We start from the raw sequence: 12510 nt of genomic DNA, 5'->3' as shown, positions 1-12510 counted from the left end.
TGTTAAATATAAATGTAAATGTTAAATATAAATGTAAATGTTAAATCTAAATGTTAAATGTTAAATGTTAAATGTTAAATGTTAAATGTTAAATGTTAAATATAAATGTTAAATGTTAAATGTTAAATGTTAAATGTTAAATGTTAAATGTAAATGTTAAATGTTAAATCTAAATGTTAAATGTTAAATCTAAATGTTAAATCGAAATGTTAAATGTTAAATATAAATGTTAAATGTTAACTGTTAAATGTAAATGTTAAATGTTAGATCTAAATGTTAAATCTAAATGTAAATGTTAAATGTTAAATCTAAATGTTAAATGTAAATGTTAAATGATCGAACTGAATATTTAAGTAGACTCCACCCCCTATTATCCTAGATCAGTGACGTGGACTCAAACACCTCAAACAGTACGCATAGCTCCGCCCACATCTGACTCTGGATCGGTGCACGAAAATACTGGAGAGAAGCCTGAAGTCGAAGCCATCATGGCCGCCAGCTCCGACTCCCTCCCGTTGGGGGAGATTGAACGGGCTGTAACGGCAGGTGTGCGGGCTGAGGCTCCGCTTCAAACTGCCGTTCTGTCGTAAACACCATTAATGAGGTTTAAAAAGAATATTTCTGTGGCGCCGGTGGAGAATTAGTTGGCTAACTATACTAGCTAGCCGAAGTTACGTCCAGGCTAAAAACAAAAGTTTCCAGATCAGATGTGGGCGGGGTTTGCGCGCACAGTTTGAGGTGATTGAGTTCGCGTCTCTGATCTGAGACCAGCGCTGTTTGAGGGTAGGGATGGAGTCTACTTGCCCATTCATGAATATTCAGTTTACACTCGGCGAACATTTACGTTTACGTTTAACATTTAACATTTACATTTAACATTTAACATTTAACATTTAACATTTACATTTAGACTTTTGCACATTTAACTAAATGTGAGAAAACATGTTGTGTCATTTAGTTAAATGTGAGAAAACTAGTTATAGGTGCTCCTTTTACATTTGGCACCCCATAGCTGAGAACATGACATGTATCTGTGCTCCTGAAGCGTTCTCCCGTGAGTGGCTCGTGTTCCTGCCACAGACCCGGACCTCCGGACCCCCAGACCTCCAGACCCCCAGACCTCCGGACCCCCAGACCTCCGGACCCCCAGACCTCCGGACCTCCAGCGCTGCGCGTGGAGCGGTAGCCTCGTCCTGAGCCCGTGCTGAGGACGTGCTACACCACGCTGTCCTGCACGAAGGTGGTGCTGAGCGACGTCTTCCGGTCCGCGGCGCCGCTGCCCCCCCGCCCCCCGCTGCTCCGCCGCTCCGTGTTCTCCACGTGGGCCGCGTACGTGGTGCTGAACACGTTCCTCAGGTTGAGCTGCGCCCGGAAGGCCTTGCAGAAGATGAAGTAGATGAGCGGGTCGAAGCAGATGTTGAGGACGGACAGCACGACCGTCAGCTCCTTCAGGTAGAAGCTCCAGGAGCACTGGTTCCTCAGGAAGGCGTAGGGCAGGCGCACCAGGTGGTAGGGCACGAAGCACACGCAGAACACGCTGACCAGAACCAGCATGTTCCGCCGAGACTTGGCCAGTTTCTTGGAGCTGGTGGACGTGGGCTGCCTCCGCTGCACCAGAGACAACCTGCGAGACGTGTTGTAGTAGAAGACCACCAGGGAGACGAGCACCAAGAGGAAGATGAGGGTGGAGAAGGTGTGGATGACTTTATAGAGCAGGCTGATCTGCTCGCTGTGCAGGGCGTCGCAGGTCACAGAGGCAGGAACCGAGGTCAGCGGCTTCTGGGTGAGCAGCGACACAATGACGTACGACGTGGTGATGGTCAGGAGGACCACCCAGGTTACCGTGGAGATAATGTAAGCAGCCTGCACCCTCTGCAGCACGGAGGTCCCCAGAGGATGGACGATCTTCAGGTACCTGCAGCGACGACACACAGGGAATCAACACTCTCACCCAGTCAGTCAAACCTGCATCTGCTCCACCTTTTTATGTGCACAGGCCTGAAGCAACGTGGAGCCTCCTCCGGGAGGAGGCTAGGCCTGAACCTGATGACGTCATCTCTAGGCTGGGAAGCTTTGCTGCCCCCTTGTGGCCACAACTGTGGTGGCATGTATTCACCCAGATATTATGAGTCGTTGTAATGGACGTTGGAAAACACAACTGGAGACTTGATATGCTAAGACATGCGTCCACACAGCGCTGCGAAGCCAGAGCCGCTCAGGCCTCACTGGACCGGAACCAGAGCCAGCAGAGGCCAAAGCTTTCAAACTGAGTTCCCACTCACTTCAGGAATTAGAGCTTCTGCACATTCTCTGGGGTTTTGTTGAAAAAAAAATGTACGTGTGATGTGTCTGTTCTTTTAGTTGTGTAACAGTGAATCTCATAGCAAGGATGTGGCTAATAGGCTAATAGGCCTCAGCTGGTGATGCGTTCAAACCACACGTCTTTTCTTTGAACAACCCCTGGTGTTTTGGAAAGTGGTGACTCAAAGCCACATTCACTGCAGCAGTCAGCTGCGACACACACACAGACACACACAGACACACACCAAGAAGACACCAAGAACACACCGAATCAGACTAATTCAAAGGTTCCACCATCAAATGTTCCCTGTGTTCGCACCTTGTCCAGGTTGTTGTACAGTGTATGTACAGTTTGCATTGTTTATCTGTACGGAGCAAAATCTGGGCCATGTGTTTATATGTTTTGAAAGTGAAATAAAACTATTTGAAACTAAAAAAACTAAAAAAACTAAAAATCTTAAGTACTTGAGTTGAAACTGGAAAAAGAAGTGAATGCAAGGTTTTTCAATTTTCATATATAATCTGGATATTTTTCCGTTTCACTTTTTATGTTTTCAAGTTTCAATTCTTTCAATTCTTCACTTTCAGACCTGCTTTTTTCAGGCTCCGACCTTTGGCACCTGCACGGCGCGGGGGCACTAACACGGCACAGACACAGACCAGGTACGGACACGCTGCCTCGGGGAACTGTGGGGGGAACTTTTTGATAAACCCTGTCCTGGATTTTAATGTATTTTTGTTAAAAAATGTGTCTGGGGTAAAGGTTTGATAAAACAACTTGTTGATTATGTTAAGAAACACATAGGCAGCAGTTTACCACAATGCTTTATGTACAGAATGTCCAGGCAAGGACCAAGGTCATCAGCTGGAGGCCCAAAAATGGAACTACATTATATACGTCACCGTAAAACTGCCAATAATACTCCAGCACAGCCTCTTTATGGTGTCATGGTTTTGCAGCGTGGCGCTTACGTGCTGCCACAAGTGAAAGCAGACGCAGCTTTAGACAGAGCGATGGCAGTTTTAAAGATGTTAAAGAAGTATTCATTTGTCCTCGATGCCCATTGTCTTTGAAGGAGGTTTAAACCATGATAATTCCTCTGCGTCAGTGCCCCCAGGCAGCTGGAGGTCAATGGACCGGGCCGACTGTACCTGTTGGCTGCGATGAAGCCCATGAACAGGATGCTGGCGTACATGTTGAGGTAGAAGGCGGACGCCCCAAAGTTGCAGTAAACCTGGCGCACGAGCACGGACGGCCTGGCGTAGTTCATGATCCTCCAGGGGAGACAGAGGCTGATGAGGAAGTCGGCGGCCGCCAGGTTCTTCAGGTAGATGGTCACGCTGCTGGACGCCTTCTGCTGAGCTCGGCAGAAGTAAACCCTGAGGGTGAAGCCGTTCAGGAGCAAACCCACCTGCAGACAAACACCTTCAGCAGCCTGAGCTCACACATCAGCAGCAACGAGGACTCCGCAAAGCTGCACTCACCACGAACAACACACTGTAAAACAGCATGAAGTAAACGTGAGACGAGGCGTCCACGTGTCGGCACTCAGTCGAATTGTTGCTGTGGTTGAAGGACGACATGCTTCTGGACGTCTTCACGGAGAAGGTGAACCCGAACAAAGGATCTGTGATCACACAGGAACTGGTTAAAGTCCAGAGGGAAGTGAGAGGCGCGAAACAGGCACCGGAGAAAACCAGACCAACACCAAGTGTCTAAACCGTCTGTGATGAAACTGCGGCTGCTCGGATGTTTACAACATTCATCATTATCATCACAGATGCTTTCAAAGGCTTCGTTGGTCCAAATGCGACCGAACTGACTCAGTGGCAGGAAGTCGTCGCCTGGATGTTTCTGTCACATTCAGCTCTTTATCAGAGGATCAACCGAGGCAGACTCAGCGTGACCCACTTAGTCGCTCGGGTTTCAGTGAAGCTCAGAACGACTCCAGCTCTGACTGTACACGTCCAACATCCAGCAGCAGAAAAGAGCAGCGCCGGGCGGAGAATGTCCTGCGTGACAACTGGGCTCTTCCAGAACCCAGGGTCCAAATACTCACAGTAAAAGTCCTGTTTCTGCCCATAGTTTGTAATTGGCTGCTCCTCTCCGTGACCTTTACGCAGCTCAGTTCTGTTTCAGCCGATACCGGGCTGTTCCCGTCACCTGAGCTGGATGAGAACAATGCAAAAGGCAGACAGTACTTCCTATGGGTTCCACCGGCTGCTTTCATGTTCATTCATCTCTAAAGGGTGCGACAGCCTGACAAGCTGTGGGACCCAGATCCTTCCATCGCAGACGCGTGACGCTCCACGCTCGCCGGCACCACTGACCCACAGCAGCAGGCAGTGAAGCGAGCCCAGGTCCACCTGCTGCCAGAACTGAGCCTGCTCCAGACTCCACCGAGCAAACGCCTCTGTTTGAGCACAGCATCACAGCTCAACACTGACAAACCTCACCTGCAGCGCTCACCTGTTCGTGTCGGCGTCAGAGTCTGAAACACAGCTCGACTTCCTCCTGCAGAGCGAAGGCATCAGGAAGCGAGCGACAGAGTGAGAGAGGAACACTGTGCTTCTACTTTCTGTCGCTCTGCTGCTCGTTTGCAAGTCAAACGGGTGGGTTGTGGAGCTCCCAGGAGCAAATGCTGCTGATGATGAGCCACTGGATGTGAGGATGTCCTCACGCCCACTGACAAACCTGGAGCAGCAGAAACCGTCCAGCTGCCTCCAGACGCGCACATCCTCAGGGAAACCAGTAACACAAACCAATCAGCGTTCAGAGGGGGCGCGAGTCGAGCCCCTCACATCGTACTCACGGTGCCTTCAATGCAATCACTTCTTTATTTACACTTTCACGTATATATATGACTCTAAATATAGACGCATTCTGAAAACCTGATGCGGTGTCATTTGTTTTCCTGGAAAACTGCGCTCATGCAAACACATAAGCTCTAAAAGAAGCACAAGAGGCAACACTCAGACAACGAGGATGTGTTCAAACAGATCCAACTGGCCGATAATATGCAAACGCTACGATCCGACGTAGCTGTGAGATCTAATCTTAGCAGCAGTAGTAGTCAAAGCACCACAAGTCATGTCTCTGTATAAAATGTGCTGCTGTTCCAACCACATGGCTTCAATTATGGCTCTGAACAATAACACACGTTAGAAAAGTGTCAGGTCAGAAAATCCAGATTCTGTTTGCGTTGTGACTGTCTCCCTCTGGTGGCCACATGCTGTTACTACACCCTTGTGCGTGAGCTGAATGTGAAGCTCGGCCTGCAGCTTTAAACAGTAAAGTGTCAGGGGCGCCATCTTTATTTTATTTAGTATTTTGAAAGGACACGTTCTAATTTCCTGTCCTATAATAATTTTTGCCAGCTTTACTTTAGTGCAGAACGACCCACATGTGATCCCGCTTCATTTCCTCAATTTCACTTCTTGCTTTGCAAACAAAGCAGCCACATTTAAATTTATTTTTAACAAAACTAATGACATTCATTTATTATTTATCTGTTTTCAAGTGCAGTTTTACATTCATGAACATTTCTAAATTTGTGAAAAAATAAAACTGCTACAGCTGTTCACAGAAACAGGTTCACTTTTGGTTGGAAACAATCTGCAAAAGTCTTTACATTCATGTTTCCATGGCAACTAATAAACTTCAATTAAAGCTCAGCGACAAGGTTACATTTCCTAAAACATTTAGTTCTGGCCTTTGTCTCGTTCTTTATAAAGGAAAAGAAGATGAGTCTCTTCCTTACTTCCTTCCCTTATTCTTGTCAAAGCTTCTCTAAAATGTTGCTCAGGCTCTGGGCAGTGATCAAGCATCTTCTTTTCCTTTGTGTCTCCTTCCTTGCCTCCTCTCCTCTCTCCTAAATGTTGCTCAGGCTCTGGGCAGCAATCAAGCATCCTCTTTTCCTTTGTGTCTCCTTCCTTGCCTCCTCTCCTCTCTCCTAAATGTTGCTCAGGCTCTGGGCAGTGGTAAGGGACCTCCTCCTGTCTCTTCCTGACAGTTTCCTGAGCAGCGATTCTCTGAAGGTTCGACACATCAGGAAGTAGATGATGGGGTCGAGGCAGATGTTCAGCGCCGACAAGTACAGCGTGGCCTCTTTCAGCTGGAACAGCAGGAAGCGTGTGTCCCCGCTGAAGCCGGACCACGGCATCTGGCTCAGTGTGTAGGGCACGCGGCAGACGTGGTACGGCACAAAGCAGATGAAGAACACTGCCAGCAGGCTGAAGATGCTGCGGTTGGACTTGCGGCAGGCATCGTTGTTGTTGCGGCGAACGCGGCGGTAGGACCGGTACACCTGGCGGGCAATGGAGGTGTAGCAGAAGCACAGGACCACCAGCGTCACCCAGAACAGCGCCACGTTGAAGAAGGTGGACACTCTGTGCCACTGCACCCCCAGAGGCGTCTTCAGCTTCATGCAGTGCAGGGCATTCTCCTCAGTGGCCAAGCGGCTAGTCAGCACAACATTGGGCAGCACCGAGAGGAGGAGGACCCCCCAGGTGAGCAGCGCCAGAACCCGGGCAGATCCAACACTCTGCAGCAGGTGCAGTTGTGACACTGGGCCCATTCTGGACCTGCAGGAGGAGGGTGCAGAGGAACAGTGTCGAACAATCTTGACGTAGCGCTCGAGGCTGATGAGGCCCATGAAGAGGATCCCGACGTACATGGAGGAGTAGAAGAGAACGGCCGTGTAGCGACACATGACCACGTGGAGGCGCCAGCCACCCAGACCCAGAGCAGCTGCCAACCTGAAGGGGAAGGTGGCGGCCATGAGGAGGTCGGCCACTACCATGTTCTTCAGGTAGACCACCAGACCCGAGTCGCTGGGCACCCTGAAAAAGATGCAGGCTGCGACGCCATTCAGGGACACGCCCACAATGCACGTCACAAAGTAGAGCGGAGGCAGCACCTGGTGGGTGAAGACGCTGCTGAAGTCTGATTGGTTGGAGGAGAGGTGAGTAGCATTGAGGAGGCCCATCCCTGCAGCACAAGAACAGGTCACATGATTAAGAAAATGACTGTACCAGTAGTAACTACCAGTATACTAGTACTACCAGTACTACCTACCAGTACTACCTAGCCGTATACCCATACTAACTACCAGTATTACCAGTATTAACTACCAGTATACCAGTGCTAACTACCAACACTACCTACCAGTATACCCATGCTAACTACCAGTACTACCAGTATTAACTATCAGTATACCAGTGCTAACTACCTGTACTACCTACCAGTATACCCATGCTAACTTTCAGTACTACCAGTACTAACTACCAGTATACTAGTATTACCAGTACTACCTACCAGTATACCAGTACTAACTACTAGTACCACCTATCAGTATACCAATGCTAACTACCTGTACCACCAGTGTACCAGTGCTAACTACCATTACTAACTACCAATATACTAGCACTACCAGTACTAACTACCAGCATACTAGTATTACCAGTACTAACTACCAGTACTGTCAGCCAGTACACCGGTGCTAACGACCAGTGCTACCAGTGCTAACTACCAGTACTAACAGTACTACCAGCATACTAGTACTACCAGTACTAACTACCAGTACTAACATACTACCAGTATACCAGTACTACCTAAGAGTATACCAGTGCCAATTACCAGTACTAACAGTAGTAACTACCAGTACTAACATACTACCAGTATACCAGTACTACCTAACAGTATACCAGTGCTAACTGCCAGTGCTAACATACTAACAGTATACCTCCCTACTTCAGCTGCTTCCAGACCAGTTTGACCAGCTGACTTTACCAGCTCTGTACACAGACTTTTAAATGAGACCGTGATTAAACTGAGGCTTCCTGTGAGAAGATAATCTACTGACAGTCGACCACACGCAGCTCAGAGAGCGACGGTGTAAAATACCAGCATTTTTAATGTTAAGGTTCCGGAAATGAGACGGACGGCGCATCCATGGACCCAGAGGACGATCTGACTCGGCCTGTGTCCGGGGAGGACTCAGGCCTTTTAGCATGCTTTTACCGAGGCAGCTCAAAGCCACCTCCTTCAAACAGAGCTAGGAAACTGGCTTGGACTCTCTTGGTGATTTCTGGTGATTGGAACCAGAACCCATTGTTCCTGTGTCAGTTATTACGTTCCAGTGTCCCAAAGCATCACGTACCAGTACAAACAGAACACGTTTGGTGTATTTAGTGGGTGTTTCTGACTCAAACTGAAGCATTGATGTGACCATGGATGCATGAATAACTGGGACTGGGACTGTGTGATGCAGTCAGCGCCACCGGCTCCTGCCGGGTCGGACCCAACTGATGCACAGAGCCGGGTTCAGGAAGCCGGACCTTCAGGCTGCAGCGCCTCTTTCCTGTGGTTTACACGATGTGACATATTTACATATTTTCCCTCAAAAGCGTAGAAGCGAAGCAAACAACAGAGCATCAGGAGCCAAACTTTCCTGCTCAGACGGACGCTCAGCAGCCGCTCGCGTGCTTCGTCAGGCTTATCGCTGTAGAACGTCAGCACAAATGAAAACATGTGATCCGACCTCAGCATTCGCACCAACTCACAAATGAATCACACGCTGCTGTAACTAGAAATTAAGTTTTCTTTTCCTTGTCATCACAGTTTAAAGACATTTCCTCTTTGTTGTCTGCACTTTCTGTTGCTTTCCTTCATTTGTGCCTTTGCTCTCCTTGGACCATGGTCCCATCAGCGCCTCATCCAGACTGAGCTGCTTCTATCTGCTGTGGTGCGTTCACTCACCTTACGACCAGTCTGTAGTTTTCAGTTTCCCATGCAAAAAAAGCCTTCACCTGTTGAGAACTGGCTGCATGTGGCTCCGAGCTGAAGTCTGATCTGATTAAAGTCAGGGCAATGGGCAGGTGCAATCATCGAGACAGAGAAGAGAGAGATCGAAGGAGAAAAAGAGATGAGAGAGAGAGAGGGAAAGAAAGAGAGAAAGAGAGAGAGCGAGCAGAGGCGAGGGAAACACCATACAGCTCTCTACTCTTTCACCCTCTCGCTCTCTCTCTCTCCCTCACGCTCTCCCTCTCTCTCTCTCTCTCTCTCTCACGCTCTCTCTCTCTCTCTCTCTTCCTCTCTCTGAAGAACAGATGTTTTTCCTTGTGCTAACATCTGCGTGGCTGCCACAGGTGCCACAAACAAACTAATGGACCATATTCAGCGCTTTGACTGAGTTACTGACAGAGGCTCAGTTTTAAACATGCTCCGTTTATTTGGTTCCAGCAGGGAACTTTTTCAAAACGCTTCACGTAAACAAAGTTTATTACGCTGCTTCTCTTCTACTTCTCTTCTGATTTCGCAACGACGCAGGAGCAACAGTTTACTGTCATGTGTCTTGTTTGTGCTGAAAAGTGTGAGGAAACTGTCAAAGGTGAAAATATTTATATTAATGAATCAAAACTGTGATTCTATTCATATATATGAAACTACTTCTTGAACAATGTACAGAACCCACCAGAGTGGATTTAAGCAGTATCACTATTACAAAACATGAACCTTTGGATCCTAAACAATCCACTGTGATTATAAAGTTCAACATGTGTTGCCTTTTGAAGGGCGGCCAAGCCGCGTGTCGCAGCCGCTGTGCAGATGTTTCATGTTTTTTCAGCACAGATGAGCGGAGATGTTCCACTTCCTGCTCTCGTGTCTGGCATCTTCCTCCTCCCCGCTGGATTCCTCTTCCTCCCATTCTCCTCCACAGCAAAACAGCGTGGGTGGAGGACACACACAGACAGAGCATTTGGTAAATATTGAGCTTAGTGCTGGTTTGCTTCCCTGTAAGCGGAACCACATCCGAACACAAAGCCCAGCTCCAGGGAAGCTGTGGATGCTCGGCAGGAGGGAGGATTCGCTGCAGACTCAGGCTCAGCTTCATGAAAAGCTACCTGGATGCGACAAACTGTACTAAATGTTCATTAAAGTTTCAAGTTCAGGAAGAATCTAGAGGGTAGAGACGGTACTAGAACAATATTTGAATATTTATATCTATGTGTGCTATTTTTATCTACTTCACTCTGTGTCAACACTTATGATGCTGGTGAGACATAAATAATTTTTGAATATTTTGTACCTGGACTGGAAATACCCCAGAGACGGAGGAAGCTGATGTCAGCTCTGCTCTGACTCAACAGCATCAACTATGATGAACCTTTATTTGTCACACAGTGGGAAACTAAGTGTTCAAAGGAATGATAAAAAAGAGATTACAGTAAATAACCATTTGAGAATAGAAGTAGAAATAGAAATTGTCACCGATGACTGAGTGAGTTCCATTGCATTCTTCTACACTCCTGCCTTTTCTCTGACCACAAACCCTTCTGCCTCCGCTCCTGCTTCGACCAGCAGTAGTCCAATCGTGCACCAGCACCCTGGAGGTTAACAGCATCCTTGTTAACCTGGGCCTCGACCGATCTGGTATGAAATTCCTATGAACGATTCGCATTGTTGTTTTTGGCAAGTTTTACGCCGGACGCCCTTCCTGACGCAACCCTCATTTATTCGTCACTGGAATCGGCTTGCAACTGTTGGCCCTGTGGCAAGATTAAAGAATTTCATTACATTACACACAAGTTACAACTATTATTAATCCACAAGCGCTGCTCTCGGCACATGCACATATAGTGTAAACTCTAAGACTGAGGTGACTTTCATTCTTCACAGTTTGTCTTTGGTTCGTTCTGAAGAGCAACCTGCAGAGACACAAGAAGAAACCCGTCATACAATGAAGTGACCGATTCCTGTACAGGCAGGCCAGAAACAGGCTGATAAAGGAGGTCAAAGCAGCTAAAAGGGGCTACGGAGAAAAGCTGCAGAACAGCCTATCAACAAACGAGCCTGCGTCCGACTGGTGAAGTCTGCATCACATCACCAGCTGCAAGAAACCATCTCCACACCCTGAGGCCAGCAAACGTCTGGCAGCTCTGAGCAGACAATGGGCTCACACACACTCCAACATTCACCCCCTCGGCCTAAAGACCCCTATCGGCACGGAAGGTCTGCAAAGATGTCTCCTTCAAAGGCAGAACACCAGAAAGGCCCCTGGACCTGACGGTGAGTCTGTGCCGAGCAGCTGCCACCCATCCTTCAAGCCCTCTGTGCAGCCGTCTACAGTGTCCAACTGCTCCCTCCCTAGGAAGTCCTCCATCAGCAGCCTGAACGACGATGACCTGTCGCCCTGACGTCTGTGGTCATGAAGACGTTTGAGAGGCTGGTGCTGAGGCATCTGAAGGACCTCACAGACCCCCTGCAGTTCACCTACAGACAAAAACAGGTGGGCTGATGATGCAGTCAACCTGGGACTGCTCCCGTCAGAACGTCAAGGCGGCGGACCCACATGCACGGCGCAGACACACTGGGATATGAAAACAAAGGAATTTATTCCGAAGCTCAGAGTCAATATGTGGCTAAACAGGACCAGGCAGAACCGGTGTCAGCGACAGGCAAAATGACTGATTACTGATGACGTGCAGGTGTGGATAATGACCGGTAATGGCAGGGAACAGCTGAGGAGTGATTATGGCAGGAAGTCCTTCAAAATAAAACCAGGGAACGGAACCAGACACTACCGAAAGTAAGGAACTCAAAATAAAACAAGGAACAGGACCAAAAACTGTGACAGCTCCACATCCTGCAGCAGCTGGATCTCCCTGGCACATATGTCAGGATCCTGTTTGTGGACATCAGCTCAGCTCAGCCTGGAATACTCCACCACAAACTGACCCAGCTCACTCAGCTGAGCCCGTCCCTGATCCCACATGTCAGTGGATCAGGAGCTTCCTGACTGACAGGAGGCAGCATCACATCAGGCACCATCAGCACCAGCGCTCCACAGGGATCCTCTCCCACTGCTCTATCGCTCTATAAGTACGACTGTCTGTGAAACCCCTGAAGTGTGCAGACCACATGAGCGCCATCAGGAAGTTCAACCTGCCAGGAGCTGCTGACCACCTTCTACACGGCCATCGTCCAGTCTGTCCGCTGCACCTCCATCACTGTGGTTTGGTTCAGCCACTAGCAGGACAGACACAGACACAGAGAGGATCATCAGGACTGAGCTTCCTTCCAAGCATCTGTACCGGGCCAGACATTAAATAGTGATTCACTAGAACAGTGAATAGAATGGACGGCAGCAGAATCAACTACACAAGATAAAATAAAACCGTAATCAAGTAAATCAAATAAAATCAGTT

General features: G+C 48.3%; 2 protein-coding genes and 1 long non-coding RNA gene across 4 annotated transcripts; 1 reads left to right on the top strand and 2 right to left on the bottom strand.

Moving 5' to 3' along the window:
• Positions 1-16: 16 nt before the first annotated feature.
• On the top strand, positions 17-2875 carry LOC129605030 (uncharacterized). Its single transcript, XR_008696500.1, has 3 exons — positions 17-783; positions 1046-1911; positions 1997-2875. It is a non-coding gene; the product is annotated as an uncharacterized LOC129605030 (long non-coding RNA).
• LOC114868714 (P2Y purinoceptor 14-like) lies at positions 1216-5644 on the bottom strand. 2 transcript variants are annotated; one of them, XM_055514113.1, is made up of 4 exons: positions 4772-5644; positions 3787-3929; positions 3454-3713; positions 1216-1915 (listed from the first exon to the last, which is right to left on the bottom strand). In XM_055514113.1, the coding sequence occupies exons 2-4, from the start codon at positions 3883-3885 to the stop codon at positions 1216-1218; spliced, it is 1059 nt and encodes a 352-aa protein (XP_055370088.1). In that variant the 5' UTR covers positions 3886-3929; positions 4772-5644. The 2 variants fall into 2 exon arrangements, with proteins under 2 accessions (XP_055370088.1, XP_029028363.1); XM_029172530.3 differs by having other exon boundaries at positions 3787-4794.
• Positions 5645-5787: 143 nt separating this feature from the next.
• LOC114868735 (P2Y purinoceptor 14) lies at positions 5788-9174 on the bottom strand. The gene is made up of 2 exons (XM_029172560.3): positions 9062-9174; positions 5788-7291 (listed from the first exon to the last, which is right to left on the bottom strand). Exon 2 carries the CDS (start codon positions 7287-7289, stop codon positions 6255-6257), a length of 1035 nt encoding a protein of 344 aa, XP_029028393.1. The 5' UTR covers positions 7290-7291; positions 9062-9174; the 3' UTR covers positions 5788-6254.
• Between the last annotated feature and the right edge of the window lie 3336 nt (positions 9175-12510).

The sequence above is a fragment of the Betta splendens genome, chromosome 13, assembly GCF_900634795.4.
Source record: "Betta splendens chromosome 13, fBetSpl5.4, whole genome shotgun sequence".
Lineage (NCBI taxonomy): Eukaryota > Metazoa > Chordata > Actinopteri > Anabantiformes > Osphronemidae > Betta > Betta splendens.
Note: the sequence above shows the minus strand (reverse complement) of the source record. Positions and strands in the feature narration are given on the sequence as shown.